The following is a 22,427-nucleotide window of genomic DNA, read 5'->3' on the forward strand; positions in this document are numbered from 1 at the left end:
ACAAGATTCTTAATACAGTACAATCGGGTATAAAGTATGGAAACTATTCCTAAATAAATGGCACGCCACTGTATTGTAACCCTTGCCAGGTATGTAGAATATAGTAGTTTAAAATGTAAATAACTGTTAATCTATTCTCTGTATAAAGCACAGCTACAGGGATGGAAATGAGATTCCTCCTGCACAGCAGTGCCACCCTGTCCCAGTTTTAATATGTGTTTGATTAGCCCCAGTGTATAGATAACAAGCTCAGGTGTGTCTTATTAAACTCATAATAAAACTAGGATTAGATTAGCTTGCAATACAATGGGGAGTCTTATTCCCATCCCTGCAGATGTACAGCACAAAAGAGATTTGCATGCAGTTAGAGATGCTGAGTGAGGCCAGTGCACACATCATCAATTGTAGTAAAGTGCTGAGGAATTCAGGATTTCTGATGCTTCAAGTGGTTAAGGTCTGGATTGTAATGCTTTATGCTTGATAACTTGCATGGCAGAATCCAGCTTGACATTTTTTTTTATTTTTTATTTTTCAACGGATGATCACGAACAGTTTATTACAGCCGCGGGGGTTAGATATGGATAGTGGGCGCTCAGCCATCTTTAATGCAATATGGTACAAAGTAACATTTGTTCAGGTAATTCAGCTTGAAAAGAACATTTGAATATTTGTTTGCATTTTGAAATAATATCCAGAAATAAAAAAACTCGCCCCGGCCCAACTAAACTGAGGACTAAAATGAGATTACTAAATGTGTAAAAGTACCCAAAATCAGATTGCAGACGACAGAATAAAATGAATACTTATTTTTTGGGTAGCATCCGCTATACATAGGGCAACCTAATTCACTGCTGGTCCTTTTGTTGTTCTCCATAGGCCCTGCATTTCACAGTCACGTTGCTTCAATGAAATTGGATCAATTTTTTAAATTGTGAAAACAAACCTTTAGTCTGTCTCCGTCCTAAGCAGAAAATTAAAGAATAGATGACAACTACTGGTCAGTCTTGATATCTTTACAAGAACACCGTGAGGACAGAGAGGAGTGTGCACTGTAAACATAATTATTATTTCAACATCCACATTGTTTTTAATGTACCTTTATTTGTAAAGGATTTTTCTTTTATCACAGTACCACCTTGTGGAAAAATCATGTAACTGCGCTTTCATTTATTTATTTTAAAGAGAACTGCAGTATTTCTTGGAAAGGAGAAATCAGAGCTTGCTATACTGTTTAGTACATCTCTGTGTTCTGCAAAATGTATGCAGGAAATACCAGGAGCAGATGCTTAGATTCCCCTTTCAAACCCCTCTCTAAAGCTGCTGGTTCAATACATTGTAGATCTTTGCATTAGCATTTACACAAAAACAGTTATAGTCCTGTGGACAAATTATTAATAATAGTAAATACCCCCCCAAACAAAAAACATTTCATACAGAATATACCCAGCAATCCATTGTATACAGAACATCTCATTTAGAATAACGATGTGTAAATAAAATATCCTTGCTCTGAAACTATAATATGACGAGGTATAGCTGCTTAGAGCATGTGTTTTACTTACATTGTCATTCCTATGTCTGTGTCTTATTTAAGTACATTAAATATAAAAACAAAGTATAAAAGTCCTGCCTTCCTTCTCTCTAAACTAATTCACAGGTTTTGTGTGAGGCAGATTCTGAATATGGAAGGCTTTTTTAAACATTCAATTTGCGGAAGTATTGTTGTTTTTAAATACACATTTCATAAACAACAACAAAAATACAATACAACAGCATATACAAGCATTTAACAAATGGTTTATGTGGAACTGTACAACAGCGCTGTCTACTGGACACGAACAAAATTGCAGCTCACTGAGCATCCCCAGCTAAACTCCATTACTAAATCTCAAAGTGCTTGTGGTGACACTTTTAAAAGAAGGGCCTCTTCACGAAGGCTTTGTTAGGAGGATTAGGATTTGAACGGTGAATTTGTGTGCAAATCCTCTCGGCAAAGATGTTCAAAAGACTTTCACAGATGAAAAACAACAACAAAAAATGTTTTAAAAAGGTGCAGTGTCTCACTCGGTTTTTAAATGTTTCACAAAGTTGTCCCTTACATAACACCTAAAGAAAAAAAGAACATGCAAATGTCATGTAATAGCGTTAGTCAAGAATTGTTACCTAAGAATGAACTATAGAACACTAAGGGATCAGTTTAAAATGGTGCATGATTGTCTGGACAGTGCAGCTTGAAGTGATCCAGAATAAGGTGTGATGTTTATAATAAACTCTACTTAAAGAAATAACAACCAAATGATTTTATTTCTACTTTGAACCTTGTGAGGCTCTTTAACCTGCTACAACATCGAGTCCACTTCCTGTGCAGCAGGTATTAGAACACCACTAGAACACAGGGCTCAGGTGCGGTTCTAATACCTGCTGCACAGGAAGTGAACTCATGGTTCATACACAGGCATCACAAAGCAATAGAGCAGCAGTCAGTGCCACAGCTTGGGTAAGGTGGGGGGAGGTCTGACAAGTGGCGAGAAGTGTGATATTTTGAAAGCAAATTTTGGATGATATTTTGAAGCAAATAGTCCACTTATCCAAGACAAAAATGAGCTTGGTTGCAAAGCTGATGAAATTAAATGTTGCTGACGCCAGTAAAAGAAGAGAAAATCGATTTTCTTTAAATGCCTGGTAATCACTCTTTTAAGAGGCTTGCATGTTGTGGGATCAGAAACTCAACTGTAGAGTCAGCATTGCCTGTTATTACCCTGGAAAATGATTTCTGCCATTCAAAAGTTAATTACCATAGTTATTACTTTTAATAAATATATATATGTATATAATAAAGACAACTTTCCAGTTGCTCGTTCAAAATCCTCTACACACTGAAACGTGTGTGTAATATATATATATATATATATATATTTATTATGAACAAACTAAAAAGCTTGCTTTTCAATCGCAATAATAATAATAATAATAATAATAATAATAATAATAATAATAATTATATTCAGCAAGACACTAAATCTGCCTTTTCATTGTTGCAAACCACTGCGTTGTGGTTTCACAGAACAGGCTCCTGGGAATACATTTAGAATGTATTTTAGCATTCGGCTTTGCTTGCTCCAGTATGTCTGGCTAAGATGTGGTCCCCTATGTCCAAAATAAGAAAACTTGCAGGGGCCTGGCACCCTGCCTTGGGTTTCCAAACTACATTCATTTAGTTTGAATTTCTCTCTTAAATTGTTCCCTTACCATTTTACGATCTTTGCAATCATTCAGAGAGATTCAGAGTTGCTATAGTTGTATCTTTTACACTATAAAATAATGGCTGCAAATTCCAAGGAAACCCAATGTATTACCTGCTGCTATGCCTGTGGTGTTTCATATTGAATTCAATGATGAAATTATAGCATCATTTAGAAGGAAGGAAAGTTTTCTGAAAGCCAGACAACTTAAATAAATACAAGTTAAACCTGGAGTAACAGAGCTACAGACACTCAAATGACATCTGAAGTTATTTACTCTTTAAGGGTTTATTTTTACCCAGAATCCCTGAAATCCCCTGACGCTTCCTGTGAGATTCATAGTCTATGACGGTGTTCAAATGGCATTTCTTCAGAAAAGACATTTTCCTAATTAATTAAGTTTGTGACTTGTTAGTTATTTATGAGTTGGGATGTATGGGAGATTTAAAAATAATAGTTAAATATGTTTTTAATTGCGTTCAAAAGATTGAATTATGACTCTTGCAAAGTGCCTTGGGAAGAAATTGTCGTGGAAGGCGCTATATGAATTCCAAAGTGAATTGTAGAACCGTATAACTGACACAAAGTTTGGGAAAACAGGCCCCTAGGGCTCTGAGCAGCCAGTCAAACTTTATACAGAGTGAAAACAGTGATCCCTTTAAGAAAAACTTTCAAACGCCCACCTTACTTCTGTAACGCTCTTTCTGTTTGATTCAATTCACGAAACGCTTGCCTACCGTTTGTCAAACGTCATTTAAATTGATTTTTTTTACATTCTTAACTATTTGATGATGTTGCAATCGTTCTGCGTAGTTCTGGAGTCTGTTGCTACAATATTGAGTTCTCTATTTTTTTCACTCTAAATCTGCCTGTACCTGGCTTTGAGCTTGTATGGAGAATCCTATGTGCCAGGACTGAGCAGACTTCCTCATCCATTCACATCATGTGACAATATGACCTTTCAACTCTAGTAGCCCACCTAGTCTCTGTCTATGTACTTGTAGAGTCGATGGGGCAGGGGTCTGGTAGAGGGGTAATGATTGCAAATACCAAACAGTAAGGGAAATGTAAAAAAGCAAGTACAATGACATCTGACTTACTATTTAAAATGAAATAAACGTAAGTTCATTTTGTGTGCATAAGGTTATCCCTCTCATATGCTGAATACTCTTTGCACATTGACAGTTTCAGAGAAGTGAACTATTCCACACGGTCTCCGATGAATGATAACAGTGGATGCTGTCAATAAGATGACAAATGATGACTCAAAATCCAGAATTGATAGCAGGTTTGATTCATACCTCCCCAATTGGAATCAAGTGCAAAGGCAATTGCAATAGTTTAAAACAAGCAAGAAAGCTCTTTGTATGAGGAAGAAGCAAGTAAGTTATTGTTCTGATTTGTGTCTCACTGGTTTTGTTCCTCTTTGAAAATGTGTCTTTGCACTTGCGTTTACTTCAAAACAGCCCTCCACCACCCTCTGGTGTTTAAAAGAGGTACAGAACAAAGCCATCAGTGCAGACACACAGGGACTTCACCTGTAACAGTATTGCCTGTGTGCTTTTCATCCTCCTGTTTAAGTGATGGGCTGTATTGGACAGTTTACATGGCGTCTGAGTTTCTCTTAGGGAGGGCCTTGTATGAGAAGTCAGTGTAAGTGGGGTCTGGGTGTTTTGTTCTTTTCTCTAGGGATGCAGTGTTCTAGCAGCTCCAGTTGTGTTTGCTCGCTCAGAGTTCATTAACCTGCCCGCCTCACTCCTCGTCAGCGCTCTTGCACATGAGAATGGAGTTGTAGATCTTGAGCGCCGGCCCCAGCTTGATGCCCAGGATCTTCACGATATCCGCCTGGGTCAGCAGGAGGAAAGCCTCCCCGTCTATCTGCTGGGGGGAGAAAGGAAGGGCCAGGTTAACCCGAGCAGCCTCGCGCATTCGTTCATGACTAGGAGGGGCTGCTCTATCCCTTTCTCCGTTTAATATTTTATGTTGGAAAGCCCATGAAACGAGCTTAAAAGTGGCACCAACGTGAATTGTATATAATAGGTCAAAGGTCAGCAAGACTGTTGCTTTTTGCAAACTTCAGACACTCTCCCACCATATGGGGCATGAGTCACAGCAATCAACGAGCCACTGACAATGAAAGCATCATAATAATAAAATTCTTACTTCATTCCTGAAAACGGGAGCATGTTCTCTACATCCAGGCAATCCCTGAACAAAGCTGGCCACCTAATAAACACAGGAAAAGAAATATTACATTAATGCTTCCATTTCCATATCCCAGGTGATCTAACATCAGTTATCTGTGTCAGGCTTAGCGTCTTGCCCACTATGACTTGCAGTAGGGAGATGCAGCTCTTACCATTTACACGAATGCAAAAATCTCCACATGAAAAGAAACAAAGAATTAGTCAGCCTTTTTTTGTCAGCTGAAATCACATTACATTTGGAAACAATGTCTTGTTTAACATTATCAATGACAGCTTGTTGAAGCAGAATCATCCATGTAAAATAGATAACCAGGGATGGAAATAAGACTCATATTGCATAGCAGTTTGACCCATTCCTGGTTTTACTAGGAGTTTAATAAGACAAACCTGGGCTTGTTACCTATAAACTGCGGCTAATCAAACTTATTTCCATCCCTATAGGCGCCACACTGGTGGTTACCTCCTCGGTGGTCCACTTTGCCACTCCCTTGGCGGTGAGCCCCAGCACCTCAGGCAGCAACTTGCAGTGCTGCTCCCAGCACAACTGGATGCGGTGAGCAGGGTTCGAGGAGAAAGGAGGTATGAACACTGATTCGTGGAGCGCCTCCTGCAGACTCAGCGATGTCTCTGCAGGTGCAACAAACAGAAAGGACTGTCATTCCCCTTCCATAAACACCACATACACTAAAAACGTTTTTTTTTTTTCTAAAGCTGCCTCTTGTGGATGTAAGAAAGTCTGAATGTGGTATTTCCTACATCCAATGGAGGCTTAAGAAGTTTGTTACTAGTTATGTAACATTAACACTTTGTTTATTTTCCTTTTAAAAATGGTGCAAATTGCATTTTGTGTAAAGACCTTGGCACAAAATAAATCTTAATGTGCATGCATTTGGATAAATTGATATCATAAAACAGAAAAAATGTAACAAATGTTTTAATAAATACAGCGAAACATACTCTAAATAAAGGAAGAAAAAAATAGGACAGAAAAGGGCAGAGACGGCTCAAGGTACCTTTTCCATCTCCCAGCTCTTGTTTTACCAGGTGCAGCTTCAAACATTTGGGAATAGGACCGTTCCTTGGAGGGGAAAAAAAAAAATGCAACCCTTATTACAAGACTAGCAGTAATGCTACAAACCGATTCCCTTATCACATGCCTCATACATAAAGCCCTTTCAACAATGCATTTATAAATACAATGTGTTCTATTCAGCCTTCTGTCCTGCTAATGTGCAGTTTACCAATACAGCATGTTTGCAATCAGCATGGATGACTATCACAATGACATCGCACTGTTTCTCAAAACAGGACGTCCGCAATAGATATCGGAACGTGGTATTCTTCATTGTGAACCTGCTTTTGTGATGGGCTCTCCTGTGTTTAGAGAGTTGCATATCTACTGCGTTCAGCTGCACTGCACCATGTTAACAGTAGTTGTGCCTGCTTACTTTTTGGCCTTGATGCTGTTCTCGCTGGGCTCTCTGGTGCCCTCTGTCCTCTCCTCGGAGCTCTGCGTCTGCTCAGGGAGGCTCTGGACACTGCTGCGGCCTGACCGCTCGCTCTCTGTGCTCCACGACTTCCTGAAGATAAAGAAGAGGGCAGGCAGGGAGTGAGAGCGGTCTGCAGAACCTCCAGACTAACATGCATCATTTGATTTCTTGTGAAAAACTAGTAATAAGCAATTCCTGCTGAACAACAGCACCATCTAGTGTTCCTTTATCCTAGTTATAATGCACCTATTCTAGGAGATTTTCCTTTAAACTTAAAAAGTGAAAAGAATTGACCTTCACCTAGGAACAAGGGTAGTCATCTAGGGCAGGTTGAATCCTTATATCCTAAGATAGAGGTTCTCTCAATAACTTAAGAATAGCTCTACCAAGTTTCATCACAATTGGACAAGCACTTATTATTTATTTTATTATTATTTCTTAGCAGACGTCCTTACCCAGGGTGACTTACAGTTGTATACAATAAAATACATACCAAGAATTACAGTACAATTAAGAGCAAGATACTTCAGTCCTCTAGATATATCTCAAACCCATGTGCAAGCTCCTCCACTACCGCCCTGCTGCCTGGTACATGCCTCCCTGGGTGCTGACCTGGACTGTGGCGAGTCGTCCGAGGGCTCTGGCACGGTGGGTGCTGGCACGCTCACTGGCGTCGGCACTTCCACTCTTTTTGCTTTCTGTGGCCCTGCCAGTGCGGGCGGCTTCTCTCCAATCAGACGGTCCTGAAGCAGCCCCTCCTTGTTCAGGTTGACATCAGAGTACGGGCAGCTTACCGCTCTGTGAACCAAACCCCCACACAAAACTATAAATCACAAAGACCACCACTGAAAAGGCACAGATCATTAATGCAAACTTTTTTTTTGTCCGCTTTATTTCATGTGGATTTTGGTCATTCTCATGTCCATAAGCATCAGGCAGAACAAACAGACACAGAACACGACAGCTAAACATGGACATCCCTGTTTGAGTACAAGAACATGGATGAACATTCACTGTTGTTTCTTGCTGGATTTGTAACATTATTATCAGTTTGTTTTTCCTTATCTAGTTCTTTATAAACGAGATTAGGAGCACACGGGGGGACGTGTTATTTACGTGTAGTGTGTTCCGTAGCGGGGTCCCTTGATGTGCCCGATTCCGTGACACCCCTGCGTGGGGCAGCCCTGTCCCGGGGGAGCGGTGGAGTCTACCGGTCCTACAACAGCAGGGCACACAAAGACAAGCATCAGCTGCTGGATCCTCAGCCTCCCTCCAGCTCTCCAGCAACGACCACCCACTGTGTCAAGCAGGGCTGTATCTGAGCTGGCTTTGTTGTGTCAACTACTTTCACTGAGGATCAACAAACTTATTAGACCTTGACAGTGCAATAATCACACTATATAGTCATATGCTTATGAATAATGTAAAGATTTATCAAAAACATCAGATCTGAACTCAGGCATCCACAGGTAAAACCAACTGTGACAGAGAAAGGCCATTGTTTTTGCGTGTCCCCTTAGCCTCTTACCCAGTGGGTTCTGCAGGGGGTGCCCAGTCTTGGCACACCAGCCGACAGGGTGGATGTCGGGGGAGTCTGCATCCACCCAGTAATCATACTCCTGGCTCCAGCCATCAAAGTGGATCTGTCGTACAGACAGAGGAGGTTTTAATGGACAAAAGTTTAAAACAAGGAAATGTTACATTATAAAATTATACTAAATTGCACTGCAAAAAACCTGTAAAGTCATTAGTTACTTTATTAAATATTTAGCTTATTGCATTTGTATACTTGGTCTACAGATTTATTGACAATGGTGAATTCTTGCAGTGCAGTTTTTAATTTACATTTTTTTTTTTTTTTTTTTTAATTGTAGGTTACAGATCCAGATTGCTAGCACTTCTTTTAAATTTGACAGATTATGATGGTAAGATCCCCTCATTCTAACCCAAGTTAGTCTGGTCTAGTTACTAACAGATCTGCACAAAGAAAGATGTTCCTAATTCACCCATCTGGTGTTGGCTTGGGTCCCCTGACCGGTCAAGGGGTCTATAGGTGGCAGCAAGGCTTTCAGCTAGGGAGTACCTTACTTACACTACCAGTCAATCTTTGGCTGGTTTTAAATCTTTATTAACGACATTAATAGTTTTAGCGTGCTTTTGCAATGCACATCGCCATTGGTGAAAGCTCCAATATTGCATTCTATAGAAGTGGACATTGTATTTTTAATTTAATCCATTTATGAAATGCAATTTGATCACAGGGGTCTTTTGGTTTTGGTCCAGTTCAGATTGACGCCCCTGGAGTGGGGGGTGCGCTGCCCCTAGTGGTTACCTTGAGGCGATGTTCCTCTGTGGCAGCGATGGTGGAGACGCGGATCAGCATGGGGTTCCTCTTGTCCACGGCCTCCAGCTTCATGTTCTCTTGGAAGCCATGGGGGGGTCTCTGAGAGGGGACAGGGTGGGACACATTGAGGACACTGAAGCACCACACCCTCCAACCTGACCACGTTCCACAGTTCAGCAATTTCTAGCACAGGTGTCCTATTTAATCTTACATATAGTTTTAGCTAAAGGGAGACAAGATAACTTCCCCCAAGAGCACGTATATTTAACATAAGCCAAAAACTTTTTAAATACATAAAACATATTATAATTTGCTGGCTCTCCTCTGTTTTCAGCCCCTACCTGTTTGAAGGCTCTTGCCGGGGCTGCCTGGGATCCGGTCTCCTCTAAGTATTTCTCCCAGGAGAAGCTTTTCGGGTGCTTGTATTCTGAAAGAGAGCAAAACAGTGCTTCAGTTTTCAACCAGCCCTTCTGATACGTGGTGCTTGGAGACAGTTGCCCATTTTATCAGTTCATGGGGCGGCAGCAGCATTGCAGACTCACCTGCTGGCGCGGTAAGGGTTAACCCCATTTCCTGACAGAAGCCCACAGGGTGAATGTAGGGACTGCTGGCTTCACACCTGGAGCACAAAACAAGAAGAAAAGAAATAAAACCGATCATCTCAGGCAATTAAGTCAAGCAGAGCGGTCATTAGTCCCTCCGAGAACCTTGAAACTCACTGTATCTAAAAATGAATTCATAATGCCACCACCATCTCCCTGTTGCCATATCAACCTGAATTGGGACAGAAAGTCTTTGCACCAAAATGCAATTCCCTTCATTTTATTGTCAAGAAAATAAAACTGATAATATTTAACACGTAGGCATATATTATTGAGTATGTAAAGACCTTCATAAACCTGTCCCTGTGGGTCTAGTAAGTTAGTTTTTCCTTTGCAAATTTTGAAGCAGCTCAGTAAGCTGCCCCGTCTCTCTCACTGATACCCTAGCAGTCAGTTACCAGTAGTCGTAGCTCTCGTCCCAGTTGTCGAAGTGGATGAGCAGCCGGTTGTCCACCAGGGCGGCGATGCTGGCTACGCAGATCAGAGATGGGTTCTTCTTATCAACTGCCTCCAGCTTCATCCCCGGCCGAAACCCCGAGGGCGTCACGGACTGAGAAGCAAAGACAGCATCAAACAATTACTGACGGGAAAAAGGGAGAGTTACGCAAGTAATGAATGAAGGGCTAAAGGAACGGCAAACAATTATCACTTGTAATGTAAAGTTTACAAGTAAAGGAATCCCAGTAGCTATCATTCCACATAAAAATGCAATCAATGTGCCTCTTCAGAAATACCCGTGCTAAATGTAAGTGATGCGCCGGGGGTCTCATTTCTCACCCAGATATACGGAGCTCCTGTAAAGTGCCCCTATGGCCAGGCCTGTCCTCCCAGCTGTACTCACTGTGTTGAGGCTCTTGAAGAGGTGCTTAGGGGCTGTCTGACCCCGGCAGTTCTTCACATAGGTGCTCCAGTTAAACTCGCCATCCTTGCAACCTGCAGACAATTTCTGTATTTCAATAACACGTCCACTGAGATTTATACCATGCATCACCTTGCTATTAAAACACTGTTTCACCATCATAAATAAATAAATAAACAGACTGAGGGTTCCCAGTGTCTCACACAGAAAAGGCACTACCAAAGCGCAATGCAGGGTGAGTTATAGGATAAGGAGCGTGCCGGGTTCAAATCCGGGTCACGCAGAGATCTTGGCTGGGGCTCCCAGTGGCCTGTATTGGCCTCTGTGCTCCGATGATGTTTTTTCCTAGAGAACGCACTTTCATTCAATCTAAAGCTTCGTAATTTGACGTGTTCAAGTAACTGGAGTTCCACAAGATGATTTTGTCTCTTGGTTATTAACATGCTTCATAAATAAAGGTTATCTTCTAAGGTCAGGTCAGTATAGTAGTGAGCCGGAGGAGACAGCGAATCCCTACCCTTTGGAAGAAGCAGCTTGTTCCCGGTTTTCTCACACCAGCCTGCTGGCTTCACATCCCAGGAGTCTGCGTTCAACCAGAAGTCATAGCATTCCGGGTATCCGTCAAAATGCAGCCGGATCCTGTAGCCTTGCACCTGGGAAAAAACGGAAATGAAAACATTGAACAGTAACCTGTTGTAAGCAAGTCACTTTCTATGGATCTTTCACATTTCAGGTCCACCGTTAAGAGACTGACCTCAGCCACAGTCAGCACGCAGAACATGGAAGGGTGAAGAGGGTCGAGCCCTTCCATCTTCATACCCACTTTAAACCCATTGCGGCTCTGAGGGAACGACTGGTGCTGGAGATAGAAAAAACAGACAAAGCCTCCATATTAAACAACACTTCAGACTTGTTTAACCCTTTGCGGTCCATTGTCGGACTGGGTCCGACATTGCAATTATTTCTCTCAGGTCCTTTGTCGGACTGGGTCCGACATCATTATAGCAACGCAAAAAACGGGTTTCTAGTCGTTTTTTCGCCGGAAAAAGCCGAAAAAACCATTCAATTGCCGAGTGGGAGCGACAGGAGCCGAGACAAGTCGAAAAAAAATAAATAAATAAAAGCCTCTCTCATGATTAGTCATACATATGGCCCTGGTATCAGATAACGGGGCGGCATAGTAAACAAGTTGGCTGAGTGCGTCAGCGCACAGAGACTATCACAGACATTTGCAGAGCTTTTTTGAGATGTTATAGTAATAAAATAATGACTTTGATCGCATTATTGAGGAGTTTGGTGATAAAACGAGTGATCCGGAGATGATTGATCGGTATGTACGACTATTATTTTTATTATTATTTATTTCTTACATAGGTGAAAGTGATAGCGAACGAAAGGGTGGTGCGGGGCTGGAGATGCCTAGTGAGTGCTTTGTTGATATGCAGGGCCATTTAAACCCGTTTGACTGGAAAAAAATACTTTTAAACAGTGCGTCTAAAATTAACTGCACGTGTGAAAATTAATTAGACCTGACGTGCCTGACGCGCACTTAATAAGAATACCCTGACAGCCACTGTCAGTATTCCAGTGAAGTGTCACTGACCTCCTTGAAGAGTTTCAGTGGCACAGCGATCATCTTCTCCTCCTCCAGGTAAGCTGGCCAGCTCCACACCTTCTTCTTCCCAGGGGCCGTGGCCACTGCCAAGGGGGAAACAGAACAATGTCAGGGGTACCCCAATATTAACAAAGAGACAGAACATGCTTCAGTGTGCAATGCTGCATCTATGGGTTTCAATGCACAGCGCTAAACATACTTTACATGCTTAACATGCCATAGGCGTCTCTATTATATAGAAGATTCAAATTATTATAATCCCCCTCACCTGGCTTTGTCTGCTTGGCTGCTCTGCGTCCTTTTCCAACTTTGGACTTTTCCTGTAAAACCAAAACCACATTACAAAGGGAGTAGACATCTACCAAGACAAAGACAGCCATTATACTTGGTGGTGCATAGGGGGGTGGGGTGGACAAGATGCATTTCAATAAACAAGGGGGGGGTGGGGGGTGGTTGAGTGACTAAAATGTAAAACACGTAGCCTCCTCGACACAGTTATCGAAAGGTTAAAAGCAGCTCCTGACCTCCTCCTCCTCTGGATTCTCCACCTCCTCATCGTCCGACTCCGTGAGGAGCTTCCTCTTCCTGCGGATGCGTTTCAGGGGCTGCGCGCTCTCGTTGCTGGGATTGCTGGCCGTCTCTCCATTCTTCTGCTCCACCGGGCTGGCTCTGCTGCTGCTGCTGCTGCTCGGTTAGGGAACAAGGCCTGACAGGTTCAACGTTCTGGCACTCACTACATACCTAGGGCCCTTTTTCTTCTTTTTCTTAAGGACGTACAAAACACTGCTTAATGAAATTCACTGTTATGTGAGCAACATGTTTATTTTAAGTGAGGTTGTTAAAATCTGTTAATTGTGCAGCAGTTTGAAGTTGTCCAGTTACCCCATGCAGCAACTTTGTATGAAGTTTTAATTGTTCCTGAACTGCTGAAGTTTAAGGTGATGTTTTTTTTAGGTTACTTGGGGCCAGCGTAGGTTCCCATTCCTCTCAGGTAATAAATAAAATAGGTTTGATGGTCTCAGCAATTCAGCGGTCTTTGGTTAAAAGAAGCCAAGGACTTTCATGGTGCCTGCCACCACTGTGCCTGACTGGCACATCTCCTGAGCACTGAACTCCAAAAATGTTAAAGACAATAATAATAATAATAATAATAATAATAATAATAATAATAATAAATCGCGTACCTGTTGTTGTGTGACTGAATGCAGGCCTTGCTGCAGAACTTGCCCTCGATGAAGTTCTCGAAGGTGCCAGAGGCCCCGCAGGCCCCACAGGACACCACCTCCACACTGGGAGCCTCCTCTGGGGTGACGATGCTGGGGGCCAGGAGCACGGGCTCTGGGGGGCCAGGAGAGATGTGTTATTTCACTTGGCTTTGAATTGTTTGTATTTGATTGTGAGTATCTGTGGCTTTGACCAGGACTCTTGTAAAATAGATTTAAATCTCAAGTGCCTTGTGTAAGAAAGTTAAAAATAAATTACAGCAAATATGAGCAAAATCAATACTGGGACGAGGCATGTCCAAACATATCCCTCGCCAAAGATCAACATACAACATTGCTAAGGCTATAGAACACCCATGCCAACTGTAATCATAACTGGATAAAACAACAAGAAATTCAAAGTATTGCGTTATTATATTTCTCATTTCTGGTATGTACAGTATTATGAAAAAATAAATAAACTTTTTTTTTACTGTCTTCCATAACATTTATTGAGGTATCAACTCATTCCTTACATCTTTTCCAGGTATAGCTATAAGTTTCAGTAGACAATCATTGCATTTACTGTACATAGAGGAGGCTTGACACTAAAAAATAATTAAAAGATCAATGAAAATGAAATCAAGAAACTACTTGAGGGGTGTTGAATGAACAGAAGCAGCAATACAAGACCAGCTTACCTGCAGACTCCACGACAGCTGTGCCGCCTGCAGCGCCCTCCACAGGCAGGGTGGGCTTGTCTGCAGGAGAGGGGTCTGAAGACTCTGTTGCCATGGCAGCTGCCTGCACAGCTTCCATCTCCCCATCTGTAACGATCTCGAGAGCTCCAAATTCATTCATACGAAACTGGGAGCAAGAAATAACACTGTTACAGATCTCCTTCAGACACAGAAGCAATCCGAATCCATTCTCAGTGTCCCCGCTATCAGAGCCTGCAACGGGATGGCCAGTGCATTCCAAGAGGAAAGCAGTACTCCTAGAATAAAAACTGCTGTGCTTTCTTCTTTTCAGCCAGATCATCACTTAGCATTGATGTCACACAATGCCCTTCAGAAACAGTGTGCATTTTCAATAAGCCCTGTGAGTGATCCAGACTTCCACCTACCCTCACAGAGCACAGGCTGGGATAAAAATGCATGCCTGCTTTCTTAAAAAAAAAAACTAAGAATAGTTTTGTCCAGGGTGCGATTTGACGGCGGTGGGGGTTCCCTGGCTCATCCCCGGCAGGAGGAATAGATTTCGCACTTACAATGTCTTTCTGCTGGAAATGTTCATTTATACAGATGTCATGCCCAAATACATGTATGCTGCATCTCGTGCAGTGCTTTTGCCTCTTTGCATCATGCAGACGCTGTGAACCAGCGAATACACTGACGTCACTGTTTTCAACAGGAGTCAGCCAATAAGACTCATCAGAACACACATTTAAAACGTCAGTGCGTTCACATCGTTGTCACTGCTATGCTGTCTTTGAGTTGAAAGGGCCTGCTGAAAAGTATTGAACCTTTTAAAAAATAGTCAAGTTAGAAAAATGAAGAGAAGCAACCAGAAATCGATAGCAGATGTATTTAAACAATTGTAGGGCAGAAAATAAATGTATGGGTTACACTATGTTTGAAATGTGTGTCTACACCTTAATTACAGGTTTGATTTCAGGTACGTTTGCATTTCAACAGTTATATTGATTGGGGGTTGACCTTTCTGTAGGGGTTACAGGAAGTGAGAAGACTAAACAGCTGCACTATCCCTTTCGCTGTTAACATCCTCGCACCGTGTACTCTCCCAATAAAGCCTTTTAAACCTCCTTATTGTTTTGATTCAAACACAAGCCTTACACAAAGCCAAAGGAATTAGTTCTCAGAAGAACAGCTACCCTTTGTTTCTGCTGGGATTGGGTAAGTTTAACGGAACGTGAAATATCACAGAGCGGGTTGAACTGTCTTGTACTGCAAGTCAGGGCAGTTTCAAATATGTACATTCCATGCTCAGTTAATCTTGAGGTAAAAATACACTTCCTACAGGAGCACAGCAAGTTGTCAAGGAGGTTATGTGTAATTACTTGTCCTGAGTGTTTTTTAACTTTTTTTTTTTTTTTTTTTGGGGGGGGGGGGGGGGGGGTGGATTATAAGGATATACTGTTATTGCCTTTTAGTTAGAGAATAATAACAAAATGACAATAAGTGAGTTTGTATGGTGGTCGATGTTGGCGCATGAATGATCTTTACTATCGGCTTGCCTGCTGTTTTGTAGTTCATGTATTTATCCTCCCCACTGGAAACTTGACAAATCACACCCTGGTTGTGTCAGTCAGTCAGTTTAAAATGAGCATTTCTTTTTAAAATGTTTTTTTGTTATCCATTCAACTGTGTTGTTTGCTGCTGTACCACGCTGACATCCACAGACCAACATTTTTTCTACAGTAAGAAGAATTCTTTGGTTGAGATCATTGAAATTTAAACCAGGCATAAGAGCATTCAGAATGCTGGGAATGAGAAGAGGATGTTCTATAGAAGCTCCTCCCATGCTAGCACACCAATTGGGAATTATACTTGGTTGTTGTTTGTTTTATATTTTTTCTATTTTAATGATCCCAGTGTTTTGGATGTTACTACTTTCTTTCACACACGTGTGTGTCTCAGGTCTGGACAGCACCAAACTCACTTCCCTTGTCAGTCAGATTTTACCCCAGGCCTCTCCTAAAGTGATGGCTATCAGGCAAGGCAAGGCTGTGCCACTCCGCATCTGGATTTTAAAGTCTGGACTTGTAGAATTCCAGTCTACACCCAGGTCTCGCAAACAAACAAAACAAAAAAAAAAAACGTACGACCATTGACACACGGCTTCAGTTGACAGTAGTGAAATGAGCCTAGCAATCCTGTTTTCTTAGTTTTTCTTAGTTTGGTGAACACAGATATCTACAGACTGGCCTAGTGGAGCTGCTGACCCACTACGAGTGGTGTGTTCCACCTGAGAAAAGAGTATCGCTGAAAACGTGCTCAGTAATTTTGCAGTTTTCCCCATGCTTATCCCACAGTTACTGTATGCAGAGTTCACCATTTTTGCCCGGATGTGTTTTACCATACCCCTCTCAGCTTTACCTTGCTTTCACTTAAATGTATTCTATTTTGCTTTGTTTTTACTATGGGAAACTGTTATAGATCCTCATAGTGCTGTTATGTCAGCATTACTGTCTAACACAGTTAGCGCTTCAAAAATCCTGTTCACTTCTAATCGACAGCAGACCGAAATCTAACTGGTTTAAACTGGGACTCTGTCAGCCCCAGTTAGGACTGCAGGCTGGTAGAACCCAGTCTCCCCAACTCACTCAAAGAGATATCATCAGCAACATCAAGCAAACAAGGACTACTGAAAAAAACGACTACCCCCAAGTCTCCCAACCAATACAAAAAACTGTAAACTGTAAATCAATACAATATCAGGATACTCCATTATCATCCCAAGACTACCTACAATTCAAGGAAAGCTTTCCACTATCCTTGCTGGTAATAATGACCCCACTTGCAGCATGCAGAGCTGGCAAGAGCCCTGTTCTCACCCGTATGTCACTGCCAGGAAGGGTGGCAATGCCGTTCTGCCAGTCCAAGGCGCTCATCATGTCGAAGTCCGTCTCCGAGCTTGAGGTATCTGCTGGGGGCTTTTCTGCCATCTTTCAGGGAACGTCTTCAAACACCAATGGAAACAGGGCCATGTTATTGCAGATAAAGAAAGAAGTGCATAGTCACTGACACTGAAACGAACAGAGTAGGCAGGAACACTGTTATTCTCTAACCGTTTTTCTTGTGTGACCTCTTTAGTCACACCTCGGCTTTATCAGCTTAATAGTGAGACCCACAATGGCTGCAGCTGCCATGCAATACCAGTTTATTTCATTGTTAGAGGGCTGGAGCAGTGGCAAGCAATTGCCACCCCAATATAAAAGCCAAATGGGAAAGTTAGTTCGCATCTTTTGTGTGTAGCAGACAGACATTCTCAAGCATAGGGTTATAGAACTTGTATTTTCCATAGAAATCTCTATTGAAATTCACACATTCAAATAAATACAGATTTTAGATACATATATATTTTATTCCAAATTAATCAAATAAAATAAAAATTGAAGGAAGCACGTTATATTGCTCAACCTGAATAACACAGACCCGTGTTAAAAGAAAATGTTCTAGTACTGTAGTGGTCCTGTGTTTATACTGCTGTTTGATTACCTCATTCAATGAATTTGGCAAATAAACTGAATGGGTAATGGGTAACGTGGGCTACGTACAAATCTTTTACTTTGAAAAACATTCTGAAAACATAATCACTCGTAAATATACATTGTACAGTGTGTAATGGGTAACCGCAAGAATTGGTTTTACCCAATCACATCCAGTCACTGTAGTAAAAACCCGTATTAACCCACAAAAATCTATTTTGCTTTTTTTAAAAATCTGCAGCTGGGTACCTGTGAAATACTTTGGGGAGGTAGACAAGACGTTACGAGAAAAATCCGCCCCGTTAATAAACGAAGGTCCCACTAGGGGGCGACTAGCTTTATTTTCAAATTAAGATGCAATAATAACCAGAAAACAATTATATATATTTACATATCTAAACAGTCAAATTACGGAATAATGCAATTAGAATCACGACAGTGTTTCAAATTAAAACGTTCAACTTTTACCGGTAAAAAAAGACGACACAAACTTAAATAAAACGGACAAGTTCAGTTTTCACCTGTTTTAACAATATTTGACTAATTGCATTATTAGGTTTGGGTCGGTGAAATGAAAAAACACAAATAATCAAAAATGATTTGATTCCTTACGCGTTGTTTTGTTAATAAGGTGAAATGAAAGTTTTATTTTTTAAATAACACCACAAACACATCGCTCTCGGCCTGACGCTTTTAAAAGAGGGTTTTCTTTATTTACAATATGTAGGATGAATCATGTACACATAAATACAAGAGACAGGCTTGAAGTTTATTTGTATATTCAAGTTTTTTCTGTTCAATACATTCCTGTAATAATAAAGCGTAATGTGTAAGCGCCCATGATTAGACTCTGATACAAAATGGCGGAGGAACGGGGAAGAGGCCCCCCAAACACGCTTAAACTATGTAAATAATCTTTATTATTCAAATAAAATAAATACACAACACACTAGTACAATTACTATTATAGATAACAGACAGTATCCCAATTTTACCGCAATTTTTGTGAAGTTTATCCTTTACTTTTTCCTTGTCACGTAATTACAATTCGGTAGACATAATCACATTTTGCCCTAAGAAAGTTTATCAATATTGCATTTTAAATCAGAAAAATATTTTTGAAAATGTGCCGAAGAACCCACTTGGCAACAGAATGAGCACGCTCGTGTTATGTATTGTTGTTGTTGTTTTTTTTTTGCAATTGACACTAAAATGCTTTTGCTTTTAATTTCTTCTGGGAAAACTTGCCATTATTACAAAGATTCCCATCTTTAAAAGGCGAAGCCATAAACCAAACTCCATGCAAACTGTAAAACAAGGCATGTCCTTTTGCAAGCGGTGGTTGTTAGTGTCTAAGATTTTAAAACGAAGAAATTATTTGGATTTTATGGAACTCACCTCGTTTCTCTGCAACTCTCATTTGGTGCTGGAGAGTGCGGTCAGCGCGCATGCGTCGAGCGTATACGCTCTCCTGCCAACTTTCAGGACAAACTTTAGCAGAACTATTCGTGCAAGGTATAAACAGAGAGTATTATTCCATATAGCAAAGGCGATCTAGAAATCAATCAGAAACCCGCTCTGAACCGTATTTCTGCAAGTATAATCTACACGCAAAGCTGAAATCGTGTAGAGCTCAGGGGAAAACGTGTGTTACAGCCCACCAGCCCACCATTAATAATAACTATGAATTGTGCTTTCACGTTTGTACATTTGAATTGGGATTTGGTAAGCCGGACAAAAGTGGTCAGACACCAGACAACGTAGACTGCACTGTACAGTCAGCAAACTAAGGTACCCCCGCTTACGAAACCGAGTCAAAAACACCTGCATACGGTCCGAACTACAATGGGTTAAACAACATCGGTCTAATGGGTAAAAAAAAAAAAAATCGGATCGATTTAGAACAAGGCAATGAGCTATGCATGCTATTTCAAAGCCGGAAATTTGTAGGAAACAAATGATGACATGTATCTGCGTGCAATACTCTTGCGTCACCATAAACTTTTTTTTAACCGTTGAATTTATTTTATTTTATTTGATATAAAACGGTCTGCATTTTCTGTCATTGCGCTAATTGTAAACAAACCCTACTTACTTTAAATGTTCTCAGTTTCGTCTCAGACGTGTACATACGCAGACAGGCGAGGCGTTGGCTTTTCTGAGATACAGTTCGATTTTTGGCCCCCAAAACGCAGTGATACTTAAACAAGGCTGTGAATTGTTCGTAGGAATCACAGTACCAATCATTAACTGAAGTATGTCCCCTTTAGTCACTGTTTGTACAATTGTACCATGTAAAGTTTCCGATGTATCTATTTTATAAATCATATATGTTTTTGTTTGTTTGTTTGTTTTTTTCAAAGTTATGGCAGGGCAACTTCTCGAACTCCATAGAGTTCGCACAAACTTGTTTAAGGTTTTTTTTTTTTTTTTTTTTTAATTACAAATATGTGATCTAAGTGGATAAATATTTTGTGAATTATATGTACAAAGCGTGAACTCCGGTCTACAGTAATTATTAACTCGTTTTTTTTAAACGAGTCGATTCCACCTTAATGTTACAAAACGGAACAAAAAACTGCTACATTTCTGAATATCTCACTGGGAAATCTGAACAAAAGAAATTAGAAACCAAGGCGACATTGGATTAGTTTAATACTTAGTTACATTATTATATTATTATCAACTGTTTGGGATGCATGATATTGAGTTTTGCATTTAGAGACCCATTTGTCATATCATGCTGAAACTTGCTTTGGAAATGTATCACATCCTTTTGGGTGTATCTCTGTGTATGTCTTCCTTACATTTTTATAATAGTGAATACATTTGCAAAGGATGCTCTTCATTACAGCTCAGTCATGTGTCAGAAAATTGGGTCTGAGTCTGTCAAACTGTCTGCCACACAATATGGAGAATTGCTAGCCCAGTAGTGATGAAACCTGCCAAGGATCTTCTTTAGCACAGGATAATGAGAGTGGACCATATTTTTGGATTGCCCCCCGTCCCATCATCTAAGATAGCTTTAGGAAGAATCCCCAAAGAATTAGCTCTCAAATAATGATTATTATATATTTTTTTTTTAATATGGGTTTGTAACTTTCAAAATATGCAAGATATCTCTTCTAGTTTAAGAATGTTCCAATATTTGACCTACTGGTTTGGAGACCATAGAGGTTGGCAAATGTACCATGGCTCCACTGAAACACTTCCAGGCACTTCCCAATGCAAAATCAAATGACGGTGAAAGTGGGACCTTTAGTCCATTGGGTTTGGAATAATCCAAAGCTTGAACTCATGAGAAACCAACAACAGCTCATCAATTGCACTCAGGGAGTTTTATAGTATTAGTTTCTTTTTTCTTTTAAATCACATGGGCAGTTTTTAAAGGGTTGGAAACACACTTTGATATAATTGGAACAGCACACGTTGACTTTAATACTGAATAGAGGAGCTGCCTTAATATTGAAGATTACTTTACATTGCCTTCATGTGCAGCAAATTGAATTGCTCCAGTATTCCAGTGCACCGTCAATTAAACTCAAGTCCTCTGGGACCCCTAACATTGTTGTATCCACTTCATATTCTTGTATAGTACACATACTGCCGGTTTCAGACACTGATTAGCACTAATCTTGGGCTACCTTACCCAAGGGCAGCAGTGTGGAGTAGTGGTTAGGGATCTGGACTCTTGACCGGAGGGTCATGGGTTCAATCCCCGGTGGGGACACTGCTGCTGTATCCTTGAGCAAGGTACTTTACCTAGATTGCTCCAGTAAAAACCCAACTGTATAAATGGGTAATTGTATGTAAAAATAATGTGATATCTTGTAAGTCGCCCTGGATAAGGGCGTCTGCTAAGAAATAAATAAATTATAAGGTAACATTAGGTTGTCCAAAATTAGGGTCGATAGGGGTCAGTGAAACCAGCCGATAACGGTAAACTTACATAAGGTTTAGAGTGTAAGAAAAGAAAAACATCTGTAATTGTAACTAATTGGTATGAACTTGAGTGAAGGAATGGTATTTTATATTCTTAAAGTCCCCAACAGGACACAATGCATAGACAAAGATCTTAAAACCTTCCCTTGTTGGGTTTTTAAAGCATTAATGAGTGTTGGCACAGGCAGTTTGCAAGCACATAGATGTTTTACTTCAACAGTGAAACCCTTTCAACATCACCTCAAAGGTACAGAGCAAATACTGGGACAAGCCGAGTTGACTTTTATCAGGAGTTAACCTCAAAAAAAATAAAATAAACGCAAAGCATTAAAACACAAATGAAATGCTTTTGAATGTAATATAAAGCAGATCTACTAGATATTGCATTGATTACAATAATGTTAATTAATAAACTGTATTTTCAATATACAGTCTACTATGTATAACACATTGTAATAATACAAATTTAAGAAAGCTGTATACACATGTAATTCTGTATGCAATACTATATATAATATTTCAGTACTGTACTGTCAGCAACTCACATTCATGGAAACTTTCTAATCTTATGCTTGAATTGCTATTAAGTGGGGTGTCCTTTTCACAATATGTTCTTCTTATGCTGATAATATTTTCATTACTGGCTCAGTGTATGGCAAGGTAACCCCTTATGATAAATATATATATATATAT

At 40.5% G+C, this 22,427-nt stretch overlaps 1 protein-coding gene across 2 annotated transcripts; it reads right to left on the bottom strand.

Moving 5' to 3' along the window:
* Nucleotides 1-1,081: 1,081 nt before the first annotated feature.
* Nucleotides 1,082-19,961, bottom strand: LOC117413811 (lethal(3)malignant brain tumor-like protein 4). 2 transcript variants are annotated; one of them, XM_059000000.1, is made up of 22 exons: nucleotides 19,888-19,961; nucleotides 17,139-17,263; nucleotides 14,263-14,428; nucleotides 13,544-13,697; nucleotides 12,884-13,043; nucleotides 12,628-12,679; nucleotides 12,348-12,442; nucleotides 11,499-11,603; nucleotides 11,262-11,397; nucleotides 10,727-10,818; nucleotides 10,284-10,435; nucleotides 9,826-9,902; nucleotides 9,625-9,710; nucleotides 9,272-9,382; nucleotides 8,468-8,582; nucleotides 8,056-8,155; nucleotides 7,552-7,737; nucleotides 6,898-7,029; nucleotides 6,463-6,527; nucleotides 5,910-6,076; nucleotides 5,406-5,468; nucleotides 1,082-5,123 (listed from the first exon to the last, which is right to left on the bottom strand). In XM_059000000.1, the coding sequence occupies exons 2-22, from the start codon at nucleotides 17,247-17,249 to the stop codon at nucleotides 4,995-4,997; spliced, it is 2,454 nt and encodes an 817-aa protein (XP_058855983.1). In that variant the 5' UTR covers nucleotides 17,250-17,263; nucleotides 19,888-19,961; the 3' UTR covers nucleotides 1,082-4,994. The 2 variants fall into 2 exon arrangements, with proteins under 2 accessions (XP_058855983.1, XP_058855982.1); XM_058999999.1 differs by lacking the exon at nucleotides 19,888-19,961 and adding an exon at nucleotides 19,191-19,686.
* Between the last annotated feature and the right edge of the window lie 2,466 nt (nucleotides 19,962-22,427).

This window comes from Acipenser ruthenus, chromosome 25 (assembly GCF_902713425.1).
Source record: "Acipenser ruthenus chromosome 25, fAciRut3.2 maternal haplotype, whole genome shotgun sequence".
In the NCBI taxonomy this organism is placed as follows: domain Eukaryota; kingdom Metazoa; phylum Chordata; class Actinopteri; order Acipenseriformes; family Acipenseridae; genus Acipenser; species Acipenser ruthenus.

Coding starts and splice junctions, on each gene's coding strand:
- LOC117413811 (XM_059000000.1), bottom strand. CDS start 17,249: ATGGCAGAAAAGCCCCCAGCAGATACCTCAAGCTCGGAGACGGACTTC. Junction 11,604..12,347: donor CACTGAAACTCTTCAAGGAG/GTCAGTGACACT, acceptor TTCTATCTCCAG/CACCAGTCGTTCCCTCAGAG. Junction 10,819..11,261: donor CAAGCTGCTTCTTCCAAAGG/GTAGGGATTCGC, acceptor AATTGTCTGCAG/GTTGCAAGGATGGCGAGTTT.